Source organism: Rhinoraja longicauda, chromosome 1 (assembly GCF_053455715.1).
Source record: "Rhinoraja longicauda isolate Sanriku21f chromosome 1, sRhiLon1.1, whole genome shotgun sequence".
Lineage (NCBI taxonomy): Eukaryota > Metazoa > Chordata > Chondrichthyes > Rajiformes > Arhynchobatidae > Rhinoraja > Rhinoraja longicauda.
Genome location: NC_135953.1, coordinates 2,650,612 through 2,675,534, shown reverse-complemented (window position 1 = coordinate 2,675,534; position 24,923 = coordinate 2,650,612). Strand labels below are relative to the sequence as shown.

The following is a 24,923-nucleotide window of genomic DNA, read 5'->3' as shown; positions in this document are numbered from 1 at the left end:
GAAGGAATGGGTGACGTTTCGGGTCGAGACCCAAAACATCACCCATTCCTTCTCTCCGGAGATGCTGCCTGACCCGCTGAGTTACTCCAGCACCCTGTGAAACGTCACCTATCCATGTTCTCCACAGATGCTGCCTGACCCGCTGAGTTACTCCAGCACTCAGTGAAACGTCACCTATCCATGTTCTCCACAGATGCTGCCTGACCCGCTGAGTTACTCCAGCACTCTGTGAAACGTCACCTATCCATGTTCTCCACAGATGCTGCCTGACCCGCTGAGTTACTCCAGCACTTTGTGTTTTCTGCTAGAGAAAACAAAGCAAGTCGGTGGTCAGGCTGGAAGAGGTCTGTAATGTTCTGTAGTTGTTAGGGTGGTGTGTGTCGGTTCATGAACCTGATGGTTGCAGGAAGGTATCTGGTCCGGAACCTGGCAGTGTGGGACTATAGGCTTCTGTACCTTTCCCCAATGACAGGCATAGAGCTGTGCAGCACAGAAACCGTCTCCATGGTCCACTATGTCCATGCCAACCTTTCATGCCCACCTACCAAGTCAGGTGTGCCCATAATAGGACCGTATTCAATAAAACCTTTTAAAGATGCCCAGAGAAATACCCTTTAAAGATGCCCAGAGTAGAGGAACCGAGAAACAGAAGACATAGGTTTAAGGTGAGAGGGGGAAAGATTTTATAAGAATCCGAGGGGTAACCTTTTTTACACAAAATGGTGGTGGGTGTGTGGAACAAGCTGCCGGAGAAGGTAGTTGAGTTAGGTACTATCGAAACATTTAGACAGGTAAATGGATAGGATAGGTTTGGTGGGATATGGGCCAAACGCAGGCAGGTGAAACAAGTGTAGATGGGACAATGTTGGTCGGATTGGGCAAGTTGGGCCGAAGTGTTTCCACGCTGCATCACTCTATGGCTCTGTGACATGGTCATCGTATCTGATTCCACCGCCTCCTTTGGCAGTGTGCTCTATATCCTGCACTCTGGTATTTTTCTCTTTCCACAAGCAGTTGTATGTATATTATGAGGTCATTAGTGATATGAGCAGAATTAGGCCATTCGGCCCATCAAGTCTACTCCGTCATTCAATCATGGCTGATGTATCTCTTCCTCCTAACCCCATTCTCCTGCCTTCTCCCCATAAATCTTGACAGTTGTACAAATCAAGAATCTATCTATCTCTGCCTTAAAAAATTGTTTCTTTAGTCAGAGGGTGATGAATCTGTGGAATTATTTGCCACAGACGGCTGTGGAGGCCATGTCTGGTAAATTTGAAGGCAGAGATAAATAGATTCTCGATTAGTACGGGTGTCAGAGGTTATTGGGAGAAGGCAGGAAAATGGGGTTGGGAGGGAGAGATAGATCAGCCATGATTGAATGGTGGAGTCGACTTGATGGGCCAAATGGCCTCATTCTTCTATCATTTATAATCTTATTGTAGTGGCCTGGCGGAGGCCAGAGAAAAGGCAAGACGCCAGGCAGTTTTCAGTAAGATTCTTTATTAGGCTGTGAGCTCCTGCCCACAGCGTAATCCACCTAGGGATGAGCCACGCCTCCCCATGGTCTGGCTTTTAACCCCTTACGCCTGTCCGTCACGTAACGAGGGGGCTGACCCAAGGAGTGGCCTGATCCGCCACATTATGATCTTACTGGTGTAGTATGGTTGGACTGGATAGCACAGTCCCTGGGTACACCCAGCAATGAATGAATGAATGAGTTTATTGGCCAAATATGTACACATACAAGGAATTAAGAATAAAGCATAAAACATTAAAACATTAAGAATACAATATTACAGTTTAAACATGTGAGTGAAATAAACCCGAGCAAAAAGAGACAAAAATAATATGGCAACACGCCTGGATTTCCTTGAACGCTCCGTACACAGCGAGTGCTGACTGGTCTCCAAATTTGAGGAAGGATATTCTTGCTATTGAGGGCGTGCAGCGTAGGTTTACTAGGTTAATTCCCGGAACGGCGGGACTATCATATGTTGAAAGACTGGAGCGACTAGGCTTGTACACACTGGAATTTAGAAGAATGAGAGGGGATCTTACGAAACATATAAGATTATTAAGGGGTTGGACACGTTAGAGGCAGGAAACATGTTCCCAATGTTGGGGGAGTCCAGAACCAGGGGCCACAGTTTAAGAATAAGGGGTAGGCCATTTAAAACCGAGATGAGGAAAAACTTTTTCAGTCAGAGAGTTGTGAATCTGTGGAATTCTCTGCCTCAGAAGGCAGTGGAGGCCAATTCTCTGAATGCATTCAAGAGAGAGCTAGATAGAGCTCTTAAGGATAGCAGAGTCAAGGGGTATGGGGAGAAGGCAGGAACGGGGTACTGATTGAGAATGATCAGCCATGATCACATTGAATGGTGGTGCTGGCTCGAAGGACCGAATGGCCTACTCCTGCACCTATTGTCTATTGTCTTGTGTTCTCCCACAGAGATGCAGGACAGTGCTTTGTCCCCGGCCCTGGCTCTGGTAACTGCCTGCTCCACACAGCACCTGCACAGTGATCTGTCCCAGTCCTTCTTTCATCGCTCTCCGCTCGAATTTGCCCCTCTCAGGTAAGAACCGCTCCAAATCAGTGTGTGCTGAATCTGGTCAATGGTTCCTTTATCATCAGGTGTACAGGTTCTCACTTGGTAATGAACGCCTGAATTATGGACACCTTGTGCATAGTTGAGTGGGGATCTTACAGAGATAGACAATAGACAATAGACAATAGGTGCAGGAGTAGGCCATTCAGCCCTTCGAGCCAGCACCGCCATTCAATGCGATCATGGCTGATCACTCTCAATCAGTACCCCGTTCCTGCACCTAAAGATGTATAAAATTATTAAATGACTGGACAAGCTAGATGCAGGAAAAATGTTCCCAATGTTGGGGGAGTCCAGAACCAGGGGCCACAGTCTAAGAATAAAGGGGAGGCGTGAAGAAACTTTTTCACCCAGAGAGTTGTGAATTTGTGGAATTCTCTGCCACAGAAGGCAGTGGAGGCCAATTCACTGGATGAATTTAAAAGAGAGTTAGATAGAGCTGCAGGAAATTGCAGCAAATTGTGGATGCAGCCCAGACTATCTCACAAACCAATCTCCTTTCCATTGACTCCATTTATACCTCACGCTGCCAGCAGCATAATCAAGGCCCAATCTCACCCCGGCCACTCCGTCTTCTCCCCTCTCCCTGTTAAATAGAGTCATAGATACATTGTGGAAACAGGCCCTTCGGCCCAACTTGCCCACACCGGCCAACATATCCCAGCTATACTCTTACATTTGGTCCATATCCCTCCAAACCTTTCCTACCCATGTTCCTATTTAACAGTTTCTTAAATGTTGGGATAGTCCCAGCCTCAGCTACCTCCTCTGGCAGCTCGTTCCATAAACCCACCACCCTTTGTGTGCAAAATCTGTCATAACTTGTTTAGTTTAGAGATACAGCGCAGAAACAGGCCCTTACGGCCCACCGGGTCCGCGCCGCCCAGCGATCCCCGCACATCAACACTATCCTACACCCACTGGGGACATTTCTTTTTACATTTACCAAGCCAATTAACCTACAAACCTGTACGTCTTTGGAGTGTGGGAGGAAACCAAAGATCTCGGAGAAAACCCACGCAGGTCACGGGGAGAATGTACAAACTCCGTACAGACGGCGCCCGTAGTCGGGATGGAACCCGGGTCTCCGGCGCTGCATTCGCTGTAAGGCAGCAACTCTACCGCTGCACCACTGTGCCTCCCTGGCGCCGTGCCACACTTGCCGAGTTGTTCAGCAAAGTAACAGCTACTTTGGCTGATCATGACAATACAAACCATCGTACCCCCTGTACCAATCCCATTTACTGGTATGTGGTCCTTAGCTTCCCATGCCTTGGAATTCTCTGTGCAGTATGGTAGAAATGTACAGTAGAAATGGTCGCTCTGGCTCATCATCTCCACACTGACCGTGATGCCCATCTACACTCATCCCACTTGCCTGCGTTTGGCTCATATTCCTCTAAACCTGACCTATCCTATTGCAACGAATTGTGGACGCAGCCTGGACCATCACACAAACCAACCTCCCTTCCACCCACTCCATCTACACCTCACGTTGCCTTGGCAAGGCCAGCAGCATCATCAAGGACCAGTCTCACCCCGACCTCTCCCTCTTCTCCCCTCTCCCTTCGGGCAAAAGGTATAGAAGTGTGAAAACGCACACCTACAGATTCAATAACAGTTTCCTCCCAGCTGTTATCAGTCAATAGTCAATAGTGGTTTATTTGTCACATACACATAAATGTGTAGTGAAATGAAACATTACCCGCAGTTGAACAATAAGACCAATAAGAATAATCAATAAAAATGCAATAACACATACAATCACAAACTAACACCAAACAAAAATAAACATCCATCACAGTGAGTCTCCTCCAGTCCCTCCTCACTATCAGGCAACGGAACCATCCTACCAGCAACTAGAGAGCGGTCCTGAACTACTATCTACCTCATTGGAGACCCTCAGACTATCCTTGAGTCAGTGGGTATGGGGAGAAGGCAGGAACGGGGTACTGATTGTGGATGATCAGCCATGATCACGGTGAATGGCGGTGCTGGCTCGAAGGGCCAAATGGCCTCCTCCTGCACTTATTGTCTATTGTCATATGTGCCAGATGAAGCAGGATTGAAGCATTGACCTTGGTGTGTGACTGCATTGCAGGGCTGCTCCTGACCTGTCTGTGGTGTCGCAGGAGGGGGGTCCAGGATCGTTCCAGGCCAACAACTTGCTGCAGTTGCTGATATCGGAGGTTTCTGCGGACTGCGTGAGGGGCAGCCTGTCCCTGTCGCGGGATGGCAGTGAGGCCTTCCTCCTGTCCCAGCACCCCCTCAGCCCCGAGGACGACCACTTCACCCACGCCGACTCCTACCTCCGCGACCAGCGCTTCATGGAGCTCCCGTCCCGGCCCGCGGGCGGCCACATCACCTCCCGCGGTGGAGCTGACCCCCAACTCGGGCCGCCGCTGGGCAGGGAGGGGGTGGAGGAGGAGCCCCAGAACCAGACCGAAGTCGAGAAACCGTCCGGTGCCGGTCAGAGCGGCGGCTGTCCGGGGACCGGGGCCGTTCCCGAGGGGGACGGGCAGAGAGCTGCTGACCTGCAGGGTTGTGGCACAGAGGATGGGGAGAGCTCAGGGCCCCTGTGGAACCCGGAGGCTTCTGACGGGACGGTCCCACTGCAGGGCCAGCCAGTGGACAGGACGGACTCACACTGGGACCAGCCAGTGGACGGGACGGTCCAACTCCAGGGCCAGCCAGTGGACGGGATGGTCCCACTCCAGGGCCAGCCAGTGGATGGGACTGTCCCACTCCAGGGCCAGCCATTGGATGGGACGGTCCCACACTGGTGCCAGCCAGTGGACAGGACGGACTCACACTGGGGCCAGCCAGTGGACAGGACGGACTCACACTGGGGCCAGCCAGTGGACGGGACGGTCCCACACTGGGGCCAGCCAGTGGACGGGATGGTCCAACTCCAGGGCCAGCCAGTGGACAGGACGGACTCACACTGGGGCCAGCCAGTGGACGGGACTGTCCCACTGCAGGGCCAGCCAGCGGTCAAGACCAGTCCAGTGTCGGGTCGTGTGGCAAGCAGCCAACCTCTGTCTGAGGGGTCACTGATGTGCAGCAACGGCCAGGCCGTGGGGCCGGGGCCGGGGTCGGGGCGGGTGACCTCTGGCACAGGGTCCCCCACCCCCGACAGCAGCAAGAACGACACGGCCATCGAGGTGCTGCCGGGCAGGGGCGATGTTGGCAGTGGAGCGGGACAGGAGGACGGGCTGTCTCCAGCGCCGGTCCCTGCCCAGCCCGACCACCGGTCCACGCCGGAGAGCGCGGTTGAGAACGCTCCCAGTGCACCGGGACCGGCCCGGCGAGGGGCGGGACACCAGCGCGTGCCGCTGGCCCCGGTCTTTGCCGGGCAGGATCCCACTGCCGGCGGTGCCTCACAACCCCCTCCGAGCCACGTGAAGGAAGGGGGAGCCTGCAGTCCGGGCCGGGGCCAGAAGGGGTGGCCGACCTTCGACAGCTTGGTGCTGCATGGTCTGCGGGGCGTGGCTCCCCGGCAACAGGCCTACCTCGCTGTGGCCGACTCCCTCAACCGCATGCTGGCTCGGGCCAACCGGGGGGCCGAGGGGAGGGAAAGCCCAGAGCGAGCCTCCCCCTGCACCCCCTCCCCTCACCCCCCAGACAGACACACAGCCCCCCTGGGGTCAAGCAGTGACCGCGGCCACAGCCCGGCGCTCCTCTCTCCCCCCGACTCCACACCCAGTGACAGGCAGGGCCCCGAGACCGGCGGCAGAGGCTGGAGCTCCTCGCTGACCCCTCCCAGCCCGTACCAGCTGACCGCCCACCAGCTGGACACCACCTCCACGGACGATGGCCTCCTCCCGCCGGGCAGCTCGCTGGACACCAGCCGGGCAGCCGAGCACACTCTGACCATGTCCAGCCACTCGCTGACCAGCCTGGAGGTGGACAACTACGTGCCGGCATGGGCACCGTCAACCCTCACCCCCGAACCCAACCACTTCTGCATCGACGACAGGATACAGGTAGGACTTGCTTCACTGGAGGCTGTGCTGACATTCAGTCTAGTTCAGAGATACAGCGCAGAAACAGGCCGCTTGGCCCACCATGACCGCGCTGACCAGCGATCCCCGCACACTTACACTATCCTACACACACTAGGGACAATTGTACATTTATACCCAGCCAATTAACCTACAAACCTGCACTTCTTTGGAGTGCGGGAGGAAACCGAAGATCTCAGTGAAACCCACGCAGGTCACGGGGAGAACGTACAAACTCCGTACATACAGCACCCGTAGTCAGGGTCGAGCCCGGGTCTCTGGTGCTGAGGCAGTAGCTCTACTGCTACGCCACTGTATCGCCCTAATTAAGAGTTAATTGTTCATTAGTTACAGGAGCAGAATTACATAGACAATAGGTGCAGGAGGAGGCCATTTGGCCCTTCGAGCCAGCACCGCCATTCATTGTGATCATGGCTGATCATCCACAATCAGTAACCCATGCCTGCCTTCTCCCCATATCCCTTGATTCCACTAGCCCCTAGAGCTCTATCTAACTCTCGTTTAAATTCATTCAGTGAATTGGCCTCCACTGCCCTCTGTGGCAGAGAATTCCACAAATTCACAACTCTCTGTTTTTTCTCACCTCAGTTTTAAGGCCATTCAGCCCATCAAGTCTACTCTGCCATTCCATCATGGCTGATCTTTCTCTCCCTCTAAACTCCATTCTCCTGCCTTCTCCCTATAACCCCTGATGCCCACACTAATGAAGTATCTGTCAATCTCTGCTCTAAAAATATACAATGATGTGGCCTCCACAGCTGTCTGTGGCAATGAATCCCACAGATTCACCACCCTCTGACTAAAGAAAATCCTCGTCATCTCCTTTCTAAACGTGTGTCCTTTTATTCTGAAGCTGTGCCCTCTGGTCCTAGACTCTCTCACTAATGGAAACATACCCTCCACATCCACAACATCCAAGCCTTTCACTATTCTGTACATTTCAACGAGGTCCCCCCTCATCCTTCTAAACTCCGACGAGTACAGGCCCAGTGCCGACAAACGCTCATCATATGTTAACCCTATCATTCCTGGGATCATTCTCAATAGTTGCTTTATTGTCACATGTGCATTGAAGTGAAACAGTTTGATTTGCACACAATCCAGTAAAAATAGAAATATACATAAGCACAATCGTACATAAGTACAAGAGTGTAATGATTGTCATATAAGAAGGCAGTGGAGGCCAATTCTCTGAATGCTTTCAAGAGAGAGTTAGATAGAGCTCTTAAAGATAGCGGAATCAAGGGATATGGGGAGAAGGCAAGAACGGGGTACTGACAATAGACAATAGGTGCAGGAGGAGGCCATTCGGCTCTTCGAGCCAGCACCGCCATTCAATGTGATCATGGCTGATCATTCTCAATCAGTACCCCGTTCCTGCCTTCTCCCCATACCCCCATACTGATTGTGGATGATCAGCCATGATCACAGTGAATGGCAGTGCTGGCTCGAAGGGCCGAATGGCACTCTCTTGTATCTTTCAAGTATCAAGTTCTTAAAAATATCAACACATGTCCTGACCTTAAAGGCCTGTTATCCTTGTGGCGGCACTGGGTTGGTGATGTAGGCACTAGGAACTGCAGATGTTTGTTTTTTTTGCGATTATAGAAAAAAAGAGACAAAGTGCTGGAGTAATTCAGCAGGTCAGGCAGCATCCCGTGATGTGCAGGTTTGTAAGTTAATAGGGCTCTTGTGAACAGGGTGGACGAGAGAGTGAAATAACAGAGGCAGTATGAACGGGTAATTGAAGGTGACGTGGGCTCGGTGGGCCACAGGGCCTGCCTCCAATGCTATATCTTTCAATTAATTAATACCCAACACTGACCTGACAATTCAGGAAGGATATGGAGGCTTTGGAAAGGGAGCAGAGGATTAAGGGGCATGAACTGCAGCGAGAGTTTGGACAGTCTTGGATTGTTTTCTTTGGAACACCGGAGGTTGAGGGGAGACCTGACAGAAATGTAATGGCAATTTTCCGACTTTCCCAGTGACTTCTTTTCCACTTGCCATTACTACACAGGGAGTGGGAGTGATCTTACACAGACCCAACACAACAGATCTCCCAGTCGTTATTTCCAGTTTAATTAGCTGTTTATTGAAGTAGTTGTACAGACAAGGAGATGAACATACCGGACTTTCCTTATTTTGCATACAAGCTGTAGCTGGCCGCTCTGTCCCTGGTCTGGTCCCAGGTCTCAGGTCTGTCCACTCGTTGGTCTATCCAGGTCTGGTGAGAACAGTATGCTCTCCCTCCCTTTGTCTGGTCACTCCCTGTCCCTTATGCCCATACTGTATATATATACACCACCCTGGGTATCTAACGACCGCCCCCAAGTGTCCAAAATAATACCGCAAGATATATCTAGACAAGATAATATAATATGTCAACAGTAGCCAGCCTGAACATAAATGGCTCCTACAAGAAGTGTATAAAATTATGAGAGGTATAAATAGGGTAGATAGTCAGAACCTTTTCCCCAGGCTGGAAAGGAATAGATAGGGTAGACAGAACCTTTTCCCAGGGTGGAAAGGAATAGATAGGTAGACAGTCAGAACCTTTTCCCAGGGTGAAAATATCAAATACTAGAGAGCATAGCTTTAAGGTGAGGGAGACAAAGTTTAAAAGATATGCGCAGCCAAATTTTGTACACAAAGGATGGTGTGAGTGCCTGGAACGCATTGCCTGGGATGGTGGTGGAAGCAGTCAAGATAGTGGCATCTAGGAGGCTTTTGGATAGGCACAGGGATGATATGTGGGGAATGGAGAGAGATATCGATTATATGTGCTGAACATGATGCCAAGACCATCTCTGCACAAGATCTATATTCCTCCATTCCCTGCATATCCACATCCTTATCCAAAGGTCTCATGGATTCATGAAGTCTCACCTGTTCAGTACTGCCTTCAACCACTGAAGGTCACCTCACCTTCTGTCTCCTTTCTCTGTTCATTTATTTATTTACTTATTTATCTATTTATTAATTTCCCTATGTTCTCAAAATCTCTGTAAAGCGTCTTTGAGTATATGAAAAGCGCTATATAAATAAAATGCATTATTATTATTATTATTATTCAATAGACAATAGGTGCAGGAGGAGGCCATTCGGTCCTTCGAGCCAGCACCGCCATTCAATGTGATCATGGCTGATCATTCTCAATCAGTACCCCGTTCCTGCCTTCTCCCCACACCCCCTGACTCCGCTATCCTTAAGAGCTCTATCTAGCTCTCTCTTGAATGCATTCAGAGAATTGGCCTCCACTGCCTTCTGAGGCAGAGAATTCCACAGATTCACAACTCTCTGACTGAAAAAGTTTGTCCTCGTCTCAGTTCTAAATGGCCTACCCCTTATTCTTAAACTGTGGCCCCTTGTTCTGGACTCCCCCAACATTGGGAACATGTTTCCTGCCTCTAACGTGTCCAACCCCTTAATAATCTTATACGTTTCGATAAGATCCCCTCTCATCCTTCTAAATTCCAGTGTATACAAGCCTAGTCGCTCCAGTCTTTCAACATAGATTCGACCAAGATTCAATGCCGAATGCCACAGAAGATCCTTATTCCCCCTGTGGTTATCAACTCCTCCCCCTTCTGCCCTGGGGTAGACTGACACCCCCCCCCCCCCCCAATCTTTGCACATTTCCACTCGTCACTTCAATTTCATGTATCTTGTGTTTTTTATGACTGTTGACGGACCAATTTCCCCCCTGGGATAAATAAAGTTGTAGGCAGGCACAAAATGCTGGAGTAACTCAACAGGACAGGCAGCATCTCGGCAGAGAAGGAGTGGGTGACGTTTCGGGTCGAGACCTGAAGAGTCTGAAGAAGGGTCTCGACCCGAAACATCACCCATTCCTTCTCTCCTGAGAGGCTGCCTGACCCGCTGAGTTACTCCAGCATTTTGTGTCTACCTTCGATTTAAACCAGCAACTGCAGTTTTTTGTCTATAAATGAGGTTGTATTGTATCGTCGGTCACTATTGGAACGTCAGTGCAATGCAAAGGCACATCTAATGGTTTGCAGCTTCTAACTGGGTGTTTTACTTTTCCCTCAGGTGTACCTTCGCAACCTGGGCATTAGCCAGTCTCCCAGCAGCATCCTGGCATCACAAGGGCCCGACCGAGAGGCAGAGTTCAACCACGCTGAACTGAGGGAGTTGTCCGAGGAGGCCCTGCAAGAATATCAGGGTGAAGAAGGTAAAGACCTGCACAAGGATATTGTGGGCCGAAGGGCTTGTGTGAGAGGAATGTTCTGCTATACCCATACCCTGCATCTGCCTTTACTCAGTGTATTGTGCACCAGGAAACACTTTGGGTTCTCTCAGACTGTTTCCTGGTTTGCCTTCAATAAACCGACTTTTTGTTTAGTTTAGTTTTGAGATACAGCGTGGAAACAGGCCCTTTCGGCCCGCCATGTCCGTGCCAACCAGCGATCCCTGCATATTGACACTATCCTACACCCACTAGGGACAATTTCTACATTTACCGAGCCAATTAACCTACATACCTGCACGTCTTTGGAGTGTGGGAGAAACCGAAGATCTAGGAGAAAACCCACGCAGGTCACGGGGAGAACGTTCAAACTCCGTACAGACAGAGCCCGTGGTCAGGATGGAACCTGGGTCTCAGGCGCTGCATTTGCTGTAAGGCAGCAACTCTACCACTGCACCACCGTGACCGCCCGACTTGTTCGATAGACTCACCACTGATCTGGCAGCTGTTTGATTTTGTCTTTGTGCCTATCTGAGTCATGCCAGATAGAGGGTAAGGGTATCACACAAACTTCCCTCCCACAGCTTGTTCTGGTGCTGTAGTGCTCTATGTTCGTAGCGGCTGGGATAGGGACCAGTTCTTATTTCTGTCCAGCATGTGGTGACCCTGTAATAACTGAATGTTCCCTCTGTGTTCCAGGAGTGTCTGCTCTGGACCGTGACTCTGGGAGTGCCTTCTACTCCAACGTCCTGACCCACAGCGTCTCCATTGGGCTTGGCTCAGTGGCGGACAGCAATAGTCCTGACCATACCCACCCGTGGCTGGGGATTGAGGAGGATAGGGGGGTGGAGGCCGCTGACAGCCGCTGCCACTCTGGGTACGCGCCGGACCCCCGCGCCAGCTCCCCGCTCCCGGCCCACGACCTCTCACTCACGGGGGACTCCCTGGACGAGAACAGGGCCCCTCCCCCTCCGGACAGCGCCGCGGCCCACCGCTCCGGGGGCTTCTTCCCGGGGCTCGGTGCTCCCGGCCTCTCGCCGGCTGGCAGGGGAGCGGTGACAGAGCCCCCCTTGCCCAGCGAGGGGGGCTCCACTCTCCGCCATCGCGGTGACGACCCGTACCGGCGCAGTGACTCCTTCGTCGGCTCGGACACTCTGAGCGAGATCCGCAAACTGCTGGGGGAAGCGGCCCACATCTCCGCCTGGAGGCCTGACCCCCGCTCGCCCGCACCCGACCGGCTCCGGTCAGCGTTCCCAGCCAGCTTCCAGTGGGACGGGTCCGAGACTGACCCGGAGACTGACCGCGCACGCCATCCCGGCGGCAGCTTCTGGCTCCTCCCCGCTAGCCGGGCAGGGCCCGAGGGGGCCACTCTGACCAGCCTCTCGTCCAAGCCGGGCCCAGACCCGGCAGAACCACCCCCACCTACCTCCCAGCCCTTTCCCCAACCTGGCGGGGCCTGGGCAGCGGCCAGCGGCACCAAGCCCAACAAATCAATGGATGGCAGCAGCCGCACAGACCTGTCGAGTGACCAACTGACCAGCCGGACAAGAGACCAGAGTCCCGTCAGACTGACCCGCAGCCGCAGCCCAGCCACATCGGAGATGGACCCCAGGGCACAAGGTGGGAGAATGTCAGGGTCTCGGGGGTTATGGGGAGAAGGCAGGAGAATGAGGTTGAGAGGGAAAGGTAGATCCGCCATGATGGAATGGAGGAGTAGACAATGGGCCGAATGGCCTGATTCTGCTCCTATCACTCATGATCTTGTGAACATGGGGCATCGCAGAGAGAGCTCTGCCCCGCACCCTCTGCATCACATCGGATCTTTCCCACCCCGGTCATTCCTTCTTCTCCCCGCTACCATCCGGCAGAAGGTACAGAAGCTTGAAAGTGCTCACCACCAGACTCAGGGACAGCTTCTTCCCCTCTGTTATCAGGCTTCTGAACGGCCCTTCCATAAGCTAGGGCACTGTCCGATTCACCTCTACCCTATTGTGGACATTGGACTTTGTCGGTGGAACTGGCGCTACAATGCTGAGAACTATATTCTGCACTCTGTATCTTCCCCTTTGCTCTACCTATTGTACTTGAGTTTGACTTGATTGTATTTATGTAGAGGATTATCTGATCAGTTTGGACAGCATGCAGAACAAAGCTTTTCACTGTACCTCGGTACACGTGACTATAATAAATCTATATCTGTTCTGCCCTTGGCCGGGCAGCCTCCGTGGAGGCAAATGGATGTTCAGCGTTTCAAGTTGTACCGACAGAGTGTGGAGGGAAGAGGTTCAGGTTTATTATTGTCACGTGTACTGAGGTACAGTACTAAACTTTGTTTTCCATGTTCTCCAATCAAATCATATACATGAGTACAATCAACCACACACAAGTACAACAGGTTCTGCTGCAGTTGTACAGGGCCTTGGTGAGACCGCACCTGGAGTATTGTGTACAGTTTTGGTCTCCTAATCTGAGGAAAGACATTCTAGCCTTAGAGGGAGCACAGAGAAGGTTCACCAGATTGATCCCTGGAATGGCAGGACTTTCATATGAAGAAAGACTGGATAGACTAGGCTTGTACTCGCTGGAATTTAGAAGACTGAGGGGGGATCTTATTGAGACATATAAAATTCTTAAGGGGTTGGAGAGGCTAGATGTGGGAAGATTGTTCCCGATGTTGGGGAAGTCCAGAACCAGGGGTCACAGCTTAAGGATAAGGGGGAAGTCTTTTAGGACCGAGATGAGAAAACATTTCTTCACACAGAGAGTGGTGAGTCTGTGGAATTCTCTGCCACAGAAGGTAGTTGAGGCCAGTTCATTGGCTATATTTAAGAGGGAGTTAGATGTGGCCCTTGTGGCTAAAGGGATCAGGGGGTATGGAGAGAAGGCAGGTACAGGTTACTGAGCTGGATGATCAGCCATGATCATATTGAATGGCGGTGCAGGCTCGAAGGGCCGAATGGCCTACTCCTGCACCTATTTTCTATGTTTAACAGGTAGAGCAAAAAAAAAATACCAGTGCAGAATATGGTGTTACTGCAAACACCGATCAGCCAAAACATTATGACCTGATGAGCCAAAACATTATGACCCCCTGCCTAATATGCTGTTGGTCCTCCGTGTGCAGCCCCATACACAGCAGGGTGCGATGCACTGTGTATTGTGACACATTCCTCCCGTGACCACCATTAACATTTTCTGTGACTTGTGCCACAGTCGACCTTCTGTCGGTTCGGACCAGACGAGTTGGCCTTCGTTGCCCTCGCGCAACGATGAGCCTTGGGCGCCCAACACCCTGTCTATCGCCGGTTTGTAGTTTGTCCCTCCTCGGACCACTGTCAATAGACAATAGACAATAGGTGCAGGAGTAGGCCATTCAGCCCTTCGAGCCAGCACCGCCATTCAATGCGATCATGGCTGATCACTCTCAATCAGTACCCCGTTCCTGCCTTCTCCCCATACCCCCTCACTCCGCTATCCTTAAGAGCTCTATCCAGCTCTCTCTTGAAAGCATCCAACCAACTGGCCTCCACTGCCTTCTGAGGCAGAGAATTCCACACCTTCACCACTCTCTGACTGAAAAAGTTCTTCCTCATCTCCGTTCTAAATGGCCTACCCCTTATTCTTAAACTGTGGCCCCTTGTTCTGGACTCCCCCAACATTGGGAACCTGTTTCCTGCCTCTAATGTGCCCAATCCCCTAATTATCTTATATGTTTCAATAAGATCCCCCTCATCCTTCTAAATTCCAGTGTATACAAGCCTAATTGCTCCAGCCTTTCAACATACGACAGTCCCGCCATTCCGGGAATTAACCTAGTGAACCTACGCTGCACGCCCTCAATAGCTGTAGACTGTCGGTCGGTACTCACCACTGCTGACCGGGAGCACCCCACAAGCCTTGCCGTTTCAGAGATGCTCTGACCCAGTCGTATGGCCAGAACAATTTGGCCCTTGTCAAAGTCGCTCAGGTCTTTACTCCTGCCCATTTCTCCTGCATCCAACACATCAACTTCAAGAACTGACTGTTCACTTGCTGCCTAATATATCCCACCCCTTGACAGGTGCCATTGTAACAAGATAATCAATGTTATTCACTTCTCTGTCAGTGGTCATAATGTTTTGGCTCATCGGTGTATAGCGTTACAGTTAAAGTGGAGATTTTAAAAATGTGCAAGGCCCTCATTGAGGTAGGTTGGAAGATCAGGACTACACCCTAGCTTATGGGAGGACCGTTCAGTAGTCGGATAACAGCAGAATCCGATGGTAATTACTTTCAAACTTTTGAATCTTCCATCTGACTGGAAAGGGAAGAAGTGGGAATGTGTGGTCCTGGATTATGTTGGCTGCTTTCCCAAGGCAGCGTAACGTGTAGATAGAGTGGGTTAGTGTTGAGAACGAGGGTGGTGGGTGAAAGGCAGAAAGATAAGAAAGGACACTTTGGCAGGTGGAGCCGGGTGAGGGAGGGCAGGAGGAACTGTAGACAGCGAGTCTGGGAGGGTGTGGCTGTAACCAAATAATGGGCAGGTCAAAGATTCATAGAGTTGTACAGTGTGGAAACAGGCCAATCTGCCCAACTTGCCCACACCAACCAACATTTCCCATCTACACTAGTCCCACCAGCCCACGCTTGGCCCATATCCCTCTAAACCTGTCCTTTCTATGCACCTGTCTAAATGTTTCTTAAACTTTGCGACAGTCCTTGCCTCAACTATCTGCTGCGGCAGCTCATTCCATACACCCACCACCCTTTGTGTGGAAATGTTACCCCTCAGGTACATTTCTCCCCCCTCACCTTAAACCTATGTCCTCTGGTCCTCGATTCCCCAGCTCTGGGCAAGAGACTGTGCGTTTACCCGGTTTATTCCTGTCATTATTTTGTACACATCCTCCTGCGCTCCATGGAATAGTCCTAGCCAGCTCAGATTCTCCATATAGTTCTGGCTCTTGAGTCCCGACAACATCCTTGTGGAAGCAGGCAGGGGAGGAGAGGGGGCCAGTGTAGTGATTCAAGACAAGATTCAATTTATTGTCACGTGTACCCATTAAGGTACAGTAAAATTTGAGTTACCAGACAGCCAAGTAAAAAGCACCAAGACACATAGCCACATGAAATAAAATTTAACATAAGCATCCGGCACAGCGGATTCCACATTCCTCACTGTGATGGAAGGTAATCAAGTTCAATCAGCTTCCTCTTTGTTCACCCGCGGTCGGGGCTGTTGAACCGTCTGCGGTCGTCGCTGCCGACTGACCGAGGTCCTCGCGTCGGGATGATCGATACTCCCCGCGTCGGGACGGTTGAAACTCTCTCCGCGGCACGGAGCTCCCGAGTCGGCCTCTTCTTACCAGAGACCGCGGGCTTCAGGTGTTAGAGTCCACAGGCCCCGCGTTTGGAGCTCTCCACATAGTGATGGAGGTCTGTAGTTGACAGGAGGAACCAGGGGGAAGATGGAGCCAAGTGGGAGAACATAGGAACGGCGAACCACGGGAGAAGAAATTCAGACGGAGAAACAAGGAACTGCAGATGCTGGTTTATGAAAAAGGACACGAGTAACTCAGCGGGTCAGACAGCATCTCTGGAGAATGTGGATAGGTGACATTTCAGGTCGGGACTTATCTTCAGATTGATTGTTTGGATGGGGGGGGGGAGAAAGCTGGGAGACAGGAGAGGTAGGACAAAGCTAGCTGGATAGGTATAGAGTCATAGATTGATACAGTGTGGAAACAGGCCCTTCGGCCCAACTCGCCCACACTGGCCCAACAATGTCCTAGCTACCCTAGTCCCACTTGCCTGCGCTTGGTCCATATCCCTCCAAACCTGTCCTATCCATTTACCTGTCCAACTGTTTCTTAAACGATGGGATAGTCCCAGCCTCAACTACCTCCACGGGCAGCTTGTTCCATACACCCACCACCCTCTGTGTGAAAAAGTTACCCCTCAGATTCCTATTAAATCTTTTCCCCTTCACCTTGAACCCGTGTCCTCTGGTCGTCGATTCCCCTACTCTGGGCAAGAGACTTTGTGCATCTACCCGATCTATTCCTCTCATGATTTTGTACACCTCTATAAGATCTCCCCTCATCCTCCTGCGCTCCATGGAATAGAGACCCAGCCTGCTCAACCTCTCCCTGTAGCTCACACCGCCTATGTGTGATGGACAGCGGATACCAGGTGTGGGAAGGTGATGTTTCGGCAATAATGGAGGATGGTCTAGTCATCCTATGTTTTTCTGTCGTCCTGCATTGTTTCATTGTTTGTATCTACTCATTATCACCTTCTCCACAGCCAACAACAGACTATTGTGGACTCCACTTTTCCTTGATCATCGTTTGTCCTTTGCATAACTTTCATTCATTTCTTCTTTATACCCTTTCATATCTCTGGTTACCCTCTCCTCTGACTCAATCTGAAGGGTCTCGACCCGAAACATCACCTATTCCATTTCTCCAGAGATGCTGCCTGACCTGCAAAGTTACTCCAGTTTTATGTGTCTATCTTCAGTGTAAACTAGCATCTGCAGTTCCTTCCTACAGCATTTCATCTTTCCAGCCCATGTTGACCTCATGTCTTTTAAAAGGCACTTAGAAAGGTAGACACAAGATGCTGGAGTAAATCTGAAGAAGGGTCTCGATCCGAAACGTCACCCATTCCCTCTCTCCAGTGATGCTGCCTGTCCTGCTGAGTTACTCCAGCATCTTGTGTCCACCTTCGATTTAAACCAGCATCTGCAGTTTTCTTTCATCCACTTAGACAGGTACTTGGATAGGAAAGGTTTAGTTGTAGCTTGAGAGATACAGCATGGAAACAGGCCCTTTGGCCCATCGAGTACATGCCGACCATTGATTCACACTAGTTAGCCCACGACACACTAGGGACAATTTTACAGAGGCCAATCATCTACAAACCTGCACATCTTTAGGATGTGGGAGGAAACCCACATGGTCACTGAACAAAGTGCAAACTCCACACAGACAGCACCTGAGTTTAAGATGGAACCTGGATCTGTGGCACCATGAGGCAGCAGCTCTACCGCTGTGCCACCGTGCCGTTCAGTGGAATATGGGCCAAATGCAGGTAAATGGGCACCAGCCCAGTATGGCAACTTGGTCAGCATGGACAAGGTGGGCTGAAGGGCCTGTTTCTGGTGAAATAACTTTACGTCTTTAACGTTGCAGCCAAGAGCCACAACAATCTCCAGTCATCGGATCTTGGCATCTTCTCTGTCCTTCCAGGTTGGGAACGAACTAAAGTGTCAAGGTGGCCTCTGGACGCACTCTCCATCCTTGACGAGGAAGACCGGAGGAAGATTGATGAAATCAAAGCAGAACTACTTCAGAATTCAAAGACTTCCACCTCCCCACAGGTAGGTTTGTGAGAGCTTCTGTCCTCGCATCGGTGGCCTGTGTAGCCCCTTTCCTGGCAGCACTTGGTTAGGTTTTGGTTAATGTTCACGTGTACCGAGGTGCAGAGAAAATGCTGTCCAAACAGATCAGATAATACTCTACGTAAATACAATCACGCCAATCTCAGGTACAATAGGCAGAGCAATGGGGAAGATACAGAGTGCAGAATATAATTCTCAGCATTGTAGCGCATCAGTTCCACAGACAAAGTCCAATGTCCACAATGGGGTAGAGGTGAATCGGACGGTACCCTAGCTCATGGAAGAGCCGTTCAGAAGCCTGATAACAGAGGGGAAGAAGCTGTCCCTGAGTCTGGTGGTGCGCGCGTTCAAGCTTCTGTACCTTCTGCCGGTCTGGAGCAGGGAGAAGATGGAATGATCGGGGTGGGAGGTTGCAGAGGGAAGGTCAGTCTGTATAAATCTGATGCTGCTCATAAAAATGGAAGTAGGAGCATTTTGCTCTTGTTTACCAATGATCTTTTTACTCCTACGCCATTTTCCTGCACAAATCCCACAACCCTCGATTCCATAAATGTAAGAAAATCTCCAATATATAATAATATATAATAATAATATTTTATTTATATAGCGCTTTTCATATACTCAAAGACGCTTTACAGAGATTTTGAGAACATAGGGAAATTAATAAATAGATAAATAAGTAAATAAATAAATGAACAGAGAAAGGAGACAGTAGGTGAGGTGACCTTCAGTGGTTGAAGGCAGTACTGAACAGGTGAGACTTCAGCGATGTTTTGAATGTGGTGAGTGTGGGGGAGTCTCTAACGGTTTGGGGTAGTGAGTTCCATAGGGTGGGAGCAGCGATGGAGAAAGCCCTGTCCCCCCAGGATCTGAGTTTAGTCCGGATGTGGGGGGATAGGAGATTGGCAGCGGCAGAGCGGAGGGTGCAGGTGGGAGTGTGCCTGTGGAGGAGGTCGGTCAGGTAGGATGGGGCCAGGTTATGGAGGGCTTTGTAGGTTATGAGGAGGATTTTGTACTGGATTCTCTGGGGGATGGGGAGCCAGTGGAGTTTATAAAGGACGGGGGTGATATGGTCACGGATCGAGGTGTGTGTGAGTAGACGGGCAGCGGAGTTTTGAATGTATTGAAGTTTATTGATGATTTTTGAGGGTGCGCCATAGAGGAGGCTGTTGCAGTAGTCCAGACGGGAGGTGATGAAGGCGTGGATGAGGGTTTCTGCAGCTGTGGAGGAGAGGGATGGACGGAGACGGGCAATGTTTTTGAGGTGGAAGAAGGCTGTCTTTGTGATGTGTTTGATGTGTTTGTCGAAGGAGAGGGTTTGATCAAGGATGATTCCAAGATTCCGGATGTGAGGTGAGGTGGATACTGGGAGACCATCAATGTTGAGGATGAAGTTTTGGGTGGATTTGGTGAGCATTTTTGGACCAATGATGATGATTTCAGATTTGTTGCAATTGAGTTTGAGGAAGTTTGATTGAAGCCAAGATTTTATTTCAGTAATGCAGTTTGTCAGTGTAGAGTGTGTGGTGGGGGAGATTGACTTGGTGGAGATGAGGAGCTGGATATCATCGGCGAAGCAGTGGAAGTTGAGACCATGACGGCGGATTAATTGACCAAGGGGGAACAGGTAGAGGATGAAGAGGAGGGGGCCAAGGACTGAGCCTTGGGGGACACCTTGGGGGAGGGGAGCGGTGGGGGATTTACAGTTGTTAATGGAGATGAACTGGTGTCTGTCAGAGAGGTAAGATTTAAACCAGGATAGGGCTGTGACACATGAGTCACTTCCCTGAAAGTTCATTAGTTCATAAGTTCCTGGAGCAGAATTAGGTCATTCGGCCCATCGAGTTTACTCCGCCATTCAATGTGATCATGGCTGATCATCCACAATCAGTACCCCGTTCCTGCCTTCTCCCCGTACCCCCTAACTCCGCTTTCTTTAAGATCTCTATCTAACTCTCTCTTGAAAGCATCCTGAGAATTTGCCTCCACTGCCTTCTGAGGCAGAGAATTCCACAGATTCACAACTCTCTGAGTGAAAAGGTTTTTCCTCATCTCCATTCTAAATGGCCTACCCCTTATTCCCAGTTGCCTGATAACAGCCGGGAAGAAACTGTCCCTGAATCTGGAGGTGTGCTGCGTTGTCACACCTCTGCACCTCTTGCCTGATGGGAGAGGGGAGAAGAGGGAGTGAGACTGATCCTGGGTTATGCTGCTGGCCTTGTCGAGGCAGCATGATGTAGAATGTGGAGAGAGTGGAGCTGAGAGGTGAGAGAGGGCAGCTAGGTGGACACATCTGTGGTGAGGACCACCCAGGTTTGGAGTTCCATCCTGTCTACGGGCGCTGTCTGTACGGAGTTTGTACGTTCTCCTCGTGACCGTAGAGGCAGGAAACATGTTCCCAATGTTGGGGGAGTCCAGAACCAGGGGCCGCAGTTTAAGAATAAGGGGTAGGCCATTTAGAACGGAGATGAGGAAAAACATTTTCAGTCAGAGAGTTTGAATCTGTGGAATTCTCTACCTCAGAAGGCAGTGGAGGCCAATTCTCTGAATGCATTCAAGAGAGAGCTAGATAGAACTCTTAAGGATAGAGGAGTCAGGGGGTATGGGGAGAAGGCAGGAACGGGGTACTGATTGAGAATGATCAGCCATGATCACATTGAATGGCGGTGCTGGCTCGAAGGGCCAAATGGCCTCCTCCTTCTGCACCTATTGTCTATTGACCTGCGTGGGGTTTCTCCGAGATCTTCGGTTTCCTCCCACACTCCAAAGACGTGCAGGTTTGTAGGTTAATTGGCTTGGTAAATGTAAGCATTATCCCTAGAGGGTATAGGATAGTGTTAGTGTGCGGGGACCGCTGGTTGGCGCCGACCCGGTGGGCTGAAAGGACCTGTTTCCGCGCTGTATCTCAAAACTAAACTAAACCAAACCAGGGAATGGGGAAATGTTTACCTGGGAAGCGGTTTCCAGCTGAAAGCAGACTCTCTTTCCCCACTCTTCATTCTCCTGCCATCTGTGTTGAATGAGGCCAGAGTCCCCAGGTGCCTTCAGTGGGAGCTGTGCATGTTTGGGCAATCTTCAGTAAACAAAGAGGGACAAGTCCAGACCTGACTGACCGGTGCTGTCAGAGCAGGCCAGCTCGATGTAGACGCAGAACAGCAGGAGTGGTTGTAGAGGCTGTGTGTCCACACAGAGACCGTCACAATCACCATTAGATGCCTGCCGGTAAGCTGCTCTTATATGTATATGGTGGGTGAGAAGCAACTGCAGATCCTGGTTTACATCGAAGATAGACACAGTATGCTGGAGTAACTCAACCGGACAGGCAGCATCTCGGGAGAGAAGGAATGGGAGACCCGAAACGCCACCCATTCCTTATCTCATGAGATGCTGCCTGTCCCGCTGAGTTACTCCAGCATTTGTGTCTCTCTTCTTATATTTATGTAACGTGTGTGGGCTTTGTGCTTCATAATAAAAGACTGGAGCGACTAGGCTTGTATACACTGGAATTTAGAAGGATGAGAGGAGATCTTATCGAAACATATATGATTATTAAGGGATTGAACACGTTAGAGGCAGGAAACATGTTCCCAATGTTGGGGGAGTCCAGAACAAGGGGCCACAGTTTAAGAATAAGGGGTCGGCCATTTAGAACTGAGATGAGGAAAAACTTTTTCAGTCAGAGAGTTGTGAATCTGTGGAATTCTCTGCCTCAGAAGGCAGTGGAGGCCAATACTCTGAATGCATTCAAGAGAGAGCTAGATAGAGCTCTTAAGGATAGCGGAGTCAGGGGGTATGGGGAGAAGGCAGGAACGGGGTACTGATTGAGAATGATCAGCCATGATCACATTGAATGGCGGTGCTGGCTCGAAGGACCGAATGGCCTCCTCCTGCACCTATTGTCTATTGTCTAATGTCTACCTCATGCTAACAGTGTTCACATCCGTTGTACAAGACGATGGTGAGGCTGCATTTGGAGTACAGTGTTCAGTTTTGGTCATCCTGCCATTGGAAGGATGTCATTAATCTGGAAGTGGTGCGGAGAAGATTTATGCAGATGTTGCCAGCATTCAAGGCCCTGAGCCACAGCGAGAGGTGGTGCAGGCTGGGACTCCATTCACTGGACCACAGGAGGCTGAAGGGTCACCTTAAACACATGTATAAAATCATGAGAGGATTAGATTGAGTGAAAGCACAGTCTTTTCCCCAGGATTGAGTAGGCTGGGTCTCTCTTCCATGGAGTGTAGAAGGGGCAGCGTTTGTGTGCAATGTCCTGGATGGAAGGAAGTGAAGTGCCGATGATTTTCTCAGCCGTCCTCACCGCTCTCCGCACAGACTTCCAGCCTGAGGCTTTGCAGTCCCCAGACCAGACAGAGATGCAGCTGGTCAGTCTGCTCTCTACGGTGCCTCTGTAGAAAGTGGTGAGGATGGGATGGGGGAGGTGTGCTCTTCTCATCCGGCGCAGAGGGGCCACACAGTCTAAGAATAAAGGGGAGGCCATTTAAAACTGAGGCGAGAAAAAACCTTTTCACCCAGAGAGTTGTGAATTTGTGGAATTCTCTGCCACAGAGGGCAGTGGAGACCGATTCACTGGATGAATTTAAAATAAATTAGATAGAGCTCTGGGGGCTAGTGGAATCAGGGGATATGGGGAGAAGGCAGGAACGGGGTACTGATTGTGGATGATCAGCCATGATCACAATGAATGGCGGTGCTGGCTGGAAGGGCCGAATGGCCTCCTCCTGCACCTATTTTCTATGTTTCTAATGTTGCAAGTGCGGTGTAAGCCAAGTTTTACAAAGCTGCCAGGTGAGGTACCGATGCTCGCTCTCTAGGCCTCCTTCCTTGCCTTCCCCTGGGCGTTGCTGAGTCTCCTCAGACAGACTGACCAGCGTGGGATTCTCCATTGCAGGAGGCAGCCGCCAGGCCGTAAGTTGCTGCGTTGCCAACGTGTGGCTCCCCCTGGTGTACCGTCTGCAAGCTGCAGAAGGTGGGCTGCTGCATCCACCAGGAGCATGCATTGTGTGTGGAAACGAGGAACTGCACGTGGCGGTTTTTACAAAGAAAGACACAAAGTGCTGGAGTAACTCAGCATCTCTGGAGAATGTGGATAGACGCTTTTCACTGTACCTCGGTACACGTGACAATAAACTAAACAAGGCTAAAACAAAGACAATGTTTAGTTCTTCAGACTGACCTACCCATGTTCGCCACAGATGCTGCCTGACCCGCTGAGTTACTCCAGCGCTCTGTGAAACGTCACCTATCCATGTTCGCCACAGATGCTGCCTGACCCACTGAGTTACTCCAGCACTCTGTGAAACGTCACCTACCCATGTTCGCCACAGATGCTGCCTGACCCGCTGAGTTACTCCAGCACTCTGTGAAACGTCACCTATCCATGTTCTCCAGAGATGCTGCCTGACCCGCTGAGTTACTCCAGCACTTTGTGTCTTGTTTTGTCATGCGTTGAGTGTGGGCTGACCCGCATGCAGTGGAGGTCAGTGTTGTGCTCCCACGTGTGTGGTGAACCCTTTTTGAATTGCATTGAAAGACACAGAATGATATCAGGCCCTTCGGCCCACTGCGTCCTGGCCGACCCATTCACACTGGTTCCACGTTATCCCACTTTCCCATCCACTCCCAACACACCAGGGGCAATTTACTGAGGCCAATTAACCAACGAACCCGCACGTCTTTGGGCTGTGGGTAGAAACCGGAGCACCCGGAGGAAACCCCACGGGGTCACAGGGAGAGCGTGCAAACTCCACACGGACAGCACGAGGTCAGGATGGAAGCCGGGTCTCTGGTGCTGTGAGGCAGCAGCTCTACCCGCTGCACTGTTGTCTTTTAGCGAGGTGACTGTGTGAGTAGTTTGGGGCCTCCTGTGTGAGTGTGGTGTCATCTCCCTAACTGCGGGGGACAGGTTAACGCTCAAACCAGGAATGGCCTCACAGCGCCAGAAACCCGGGATCCATCCCGACTACGGGCGCTGTCTGTACGCAGTTTGTACCTTCTCCCCGTGACCTCGTGGGTTTTCTCCGGGTGCTCCAGTTTCCTCCCACACTCCAAAGACGTGCAGGTTTTTAAGGTCAATTGTAAGGTAAATGGTAAATTGTCCCTAGTGTGTGCAGGATAGTGTTAGTGTGCGGGGATCGCTGGTCGGTGGACTGTAGGGTCTATTTCCATGCTCTGTCTATAACGTTTACACTGTGATCCTGATGTACTTTAGGGATCATGTACTCTATGGCTGTATCATGGATAGGGAAGGTTGAGATGGGTGTGGGCCAAACATGGGCAGTGGGGACGGTGGAGTGTCCGGCTGAAGGGGGAGTGACCGGGGGTGTGAGTGGTCCTTGGTCATGTTGGCTGCTCAGGTCAGAGTGAGGTGTGGATGGAACGACCAGAGTGTGTGGTCCTGACATTACCCACATGTGGCTGAGTGGCAGAGTCCGGGTGGAGTTGACGGGGATGTAGGGGGAATAACAGGGCCCTGGTGTATGATTGGTGGTCAGCCTGGTGTTTTCAGGCCGAAGGGCTCGTGTCCGTGTGTGGGCCTTAGGGCCCGTGTCTGTGTGTGGGCCGTAGGGCCCCTGTGTGCTGTGGGGCCCGTGTCCGTGTGTGGGCCGTAGGGCCCCTGTGTGCTGTGGGGCCTGTGTCCGTGTGTGGGGCCTGTGTCCGTGTGTAAGCCCTAGGGC

The 24,923-nt window shown here is 51.1% G+C and overlaps 1 protein-coding gene across 1 annotated transcript in view; it reads left to right on the top strand.

Annotated features, from left to right (window-relative positions):
- The window catches only part of LOC144598289 (uncharacterized), a 74,523-nt gene that overhangs the window by 16,545 nt on the left and 33,055 nt on the right, over nt 1–24,923 (top strand). Inside the window, exons 6-10 of the mRNA XM_078408261.1 lie at nt 2,453–2,576; nt 4,711–6,595; nt 10,688–10,829; nt 11,544–12,464; nt 18,077–18,207. Of these exons, the coding sequence (XP_078264387.1) occupies nt 2,453–2,576; nt 4,711–6,595; nt 10,688–10,829; nt 11,544–12,464; nt 18,077–18,207 (3,203 nt within the window). The remainder of the gene's footprint in view (nt 1–2,452; nt 2,577–4,710; nt 6,596–10,687; nt 10,830–11,543; nt 12,465–18,076; nt 18,208–24,923) is intronic.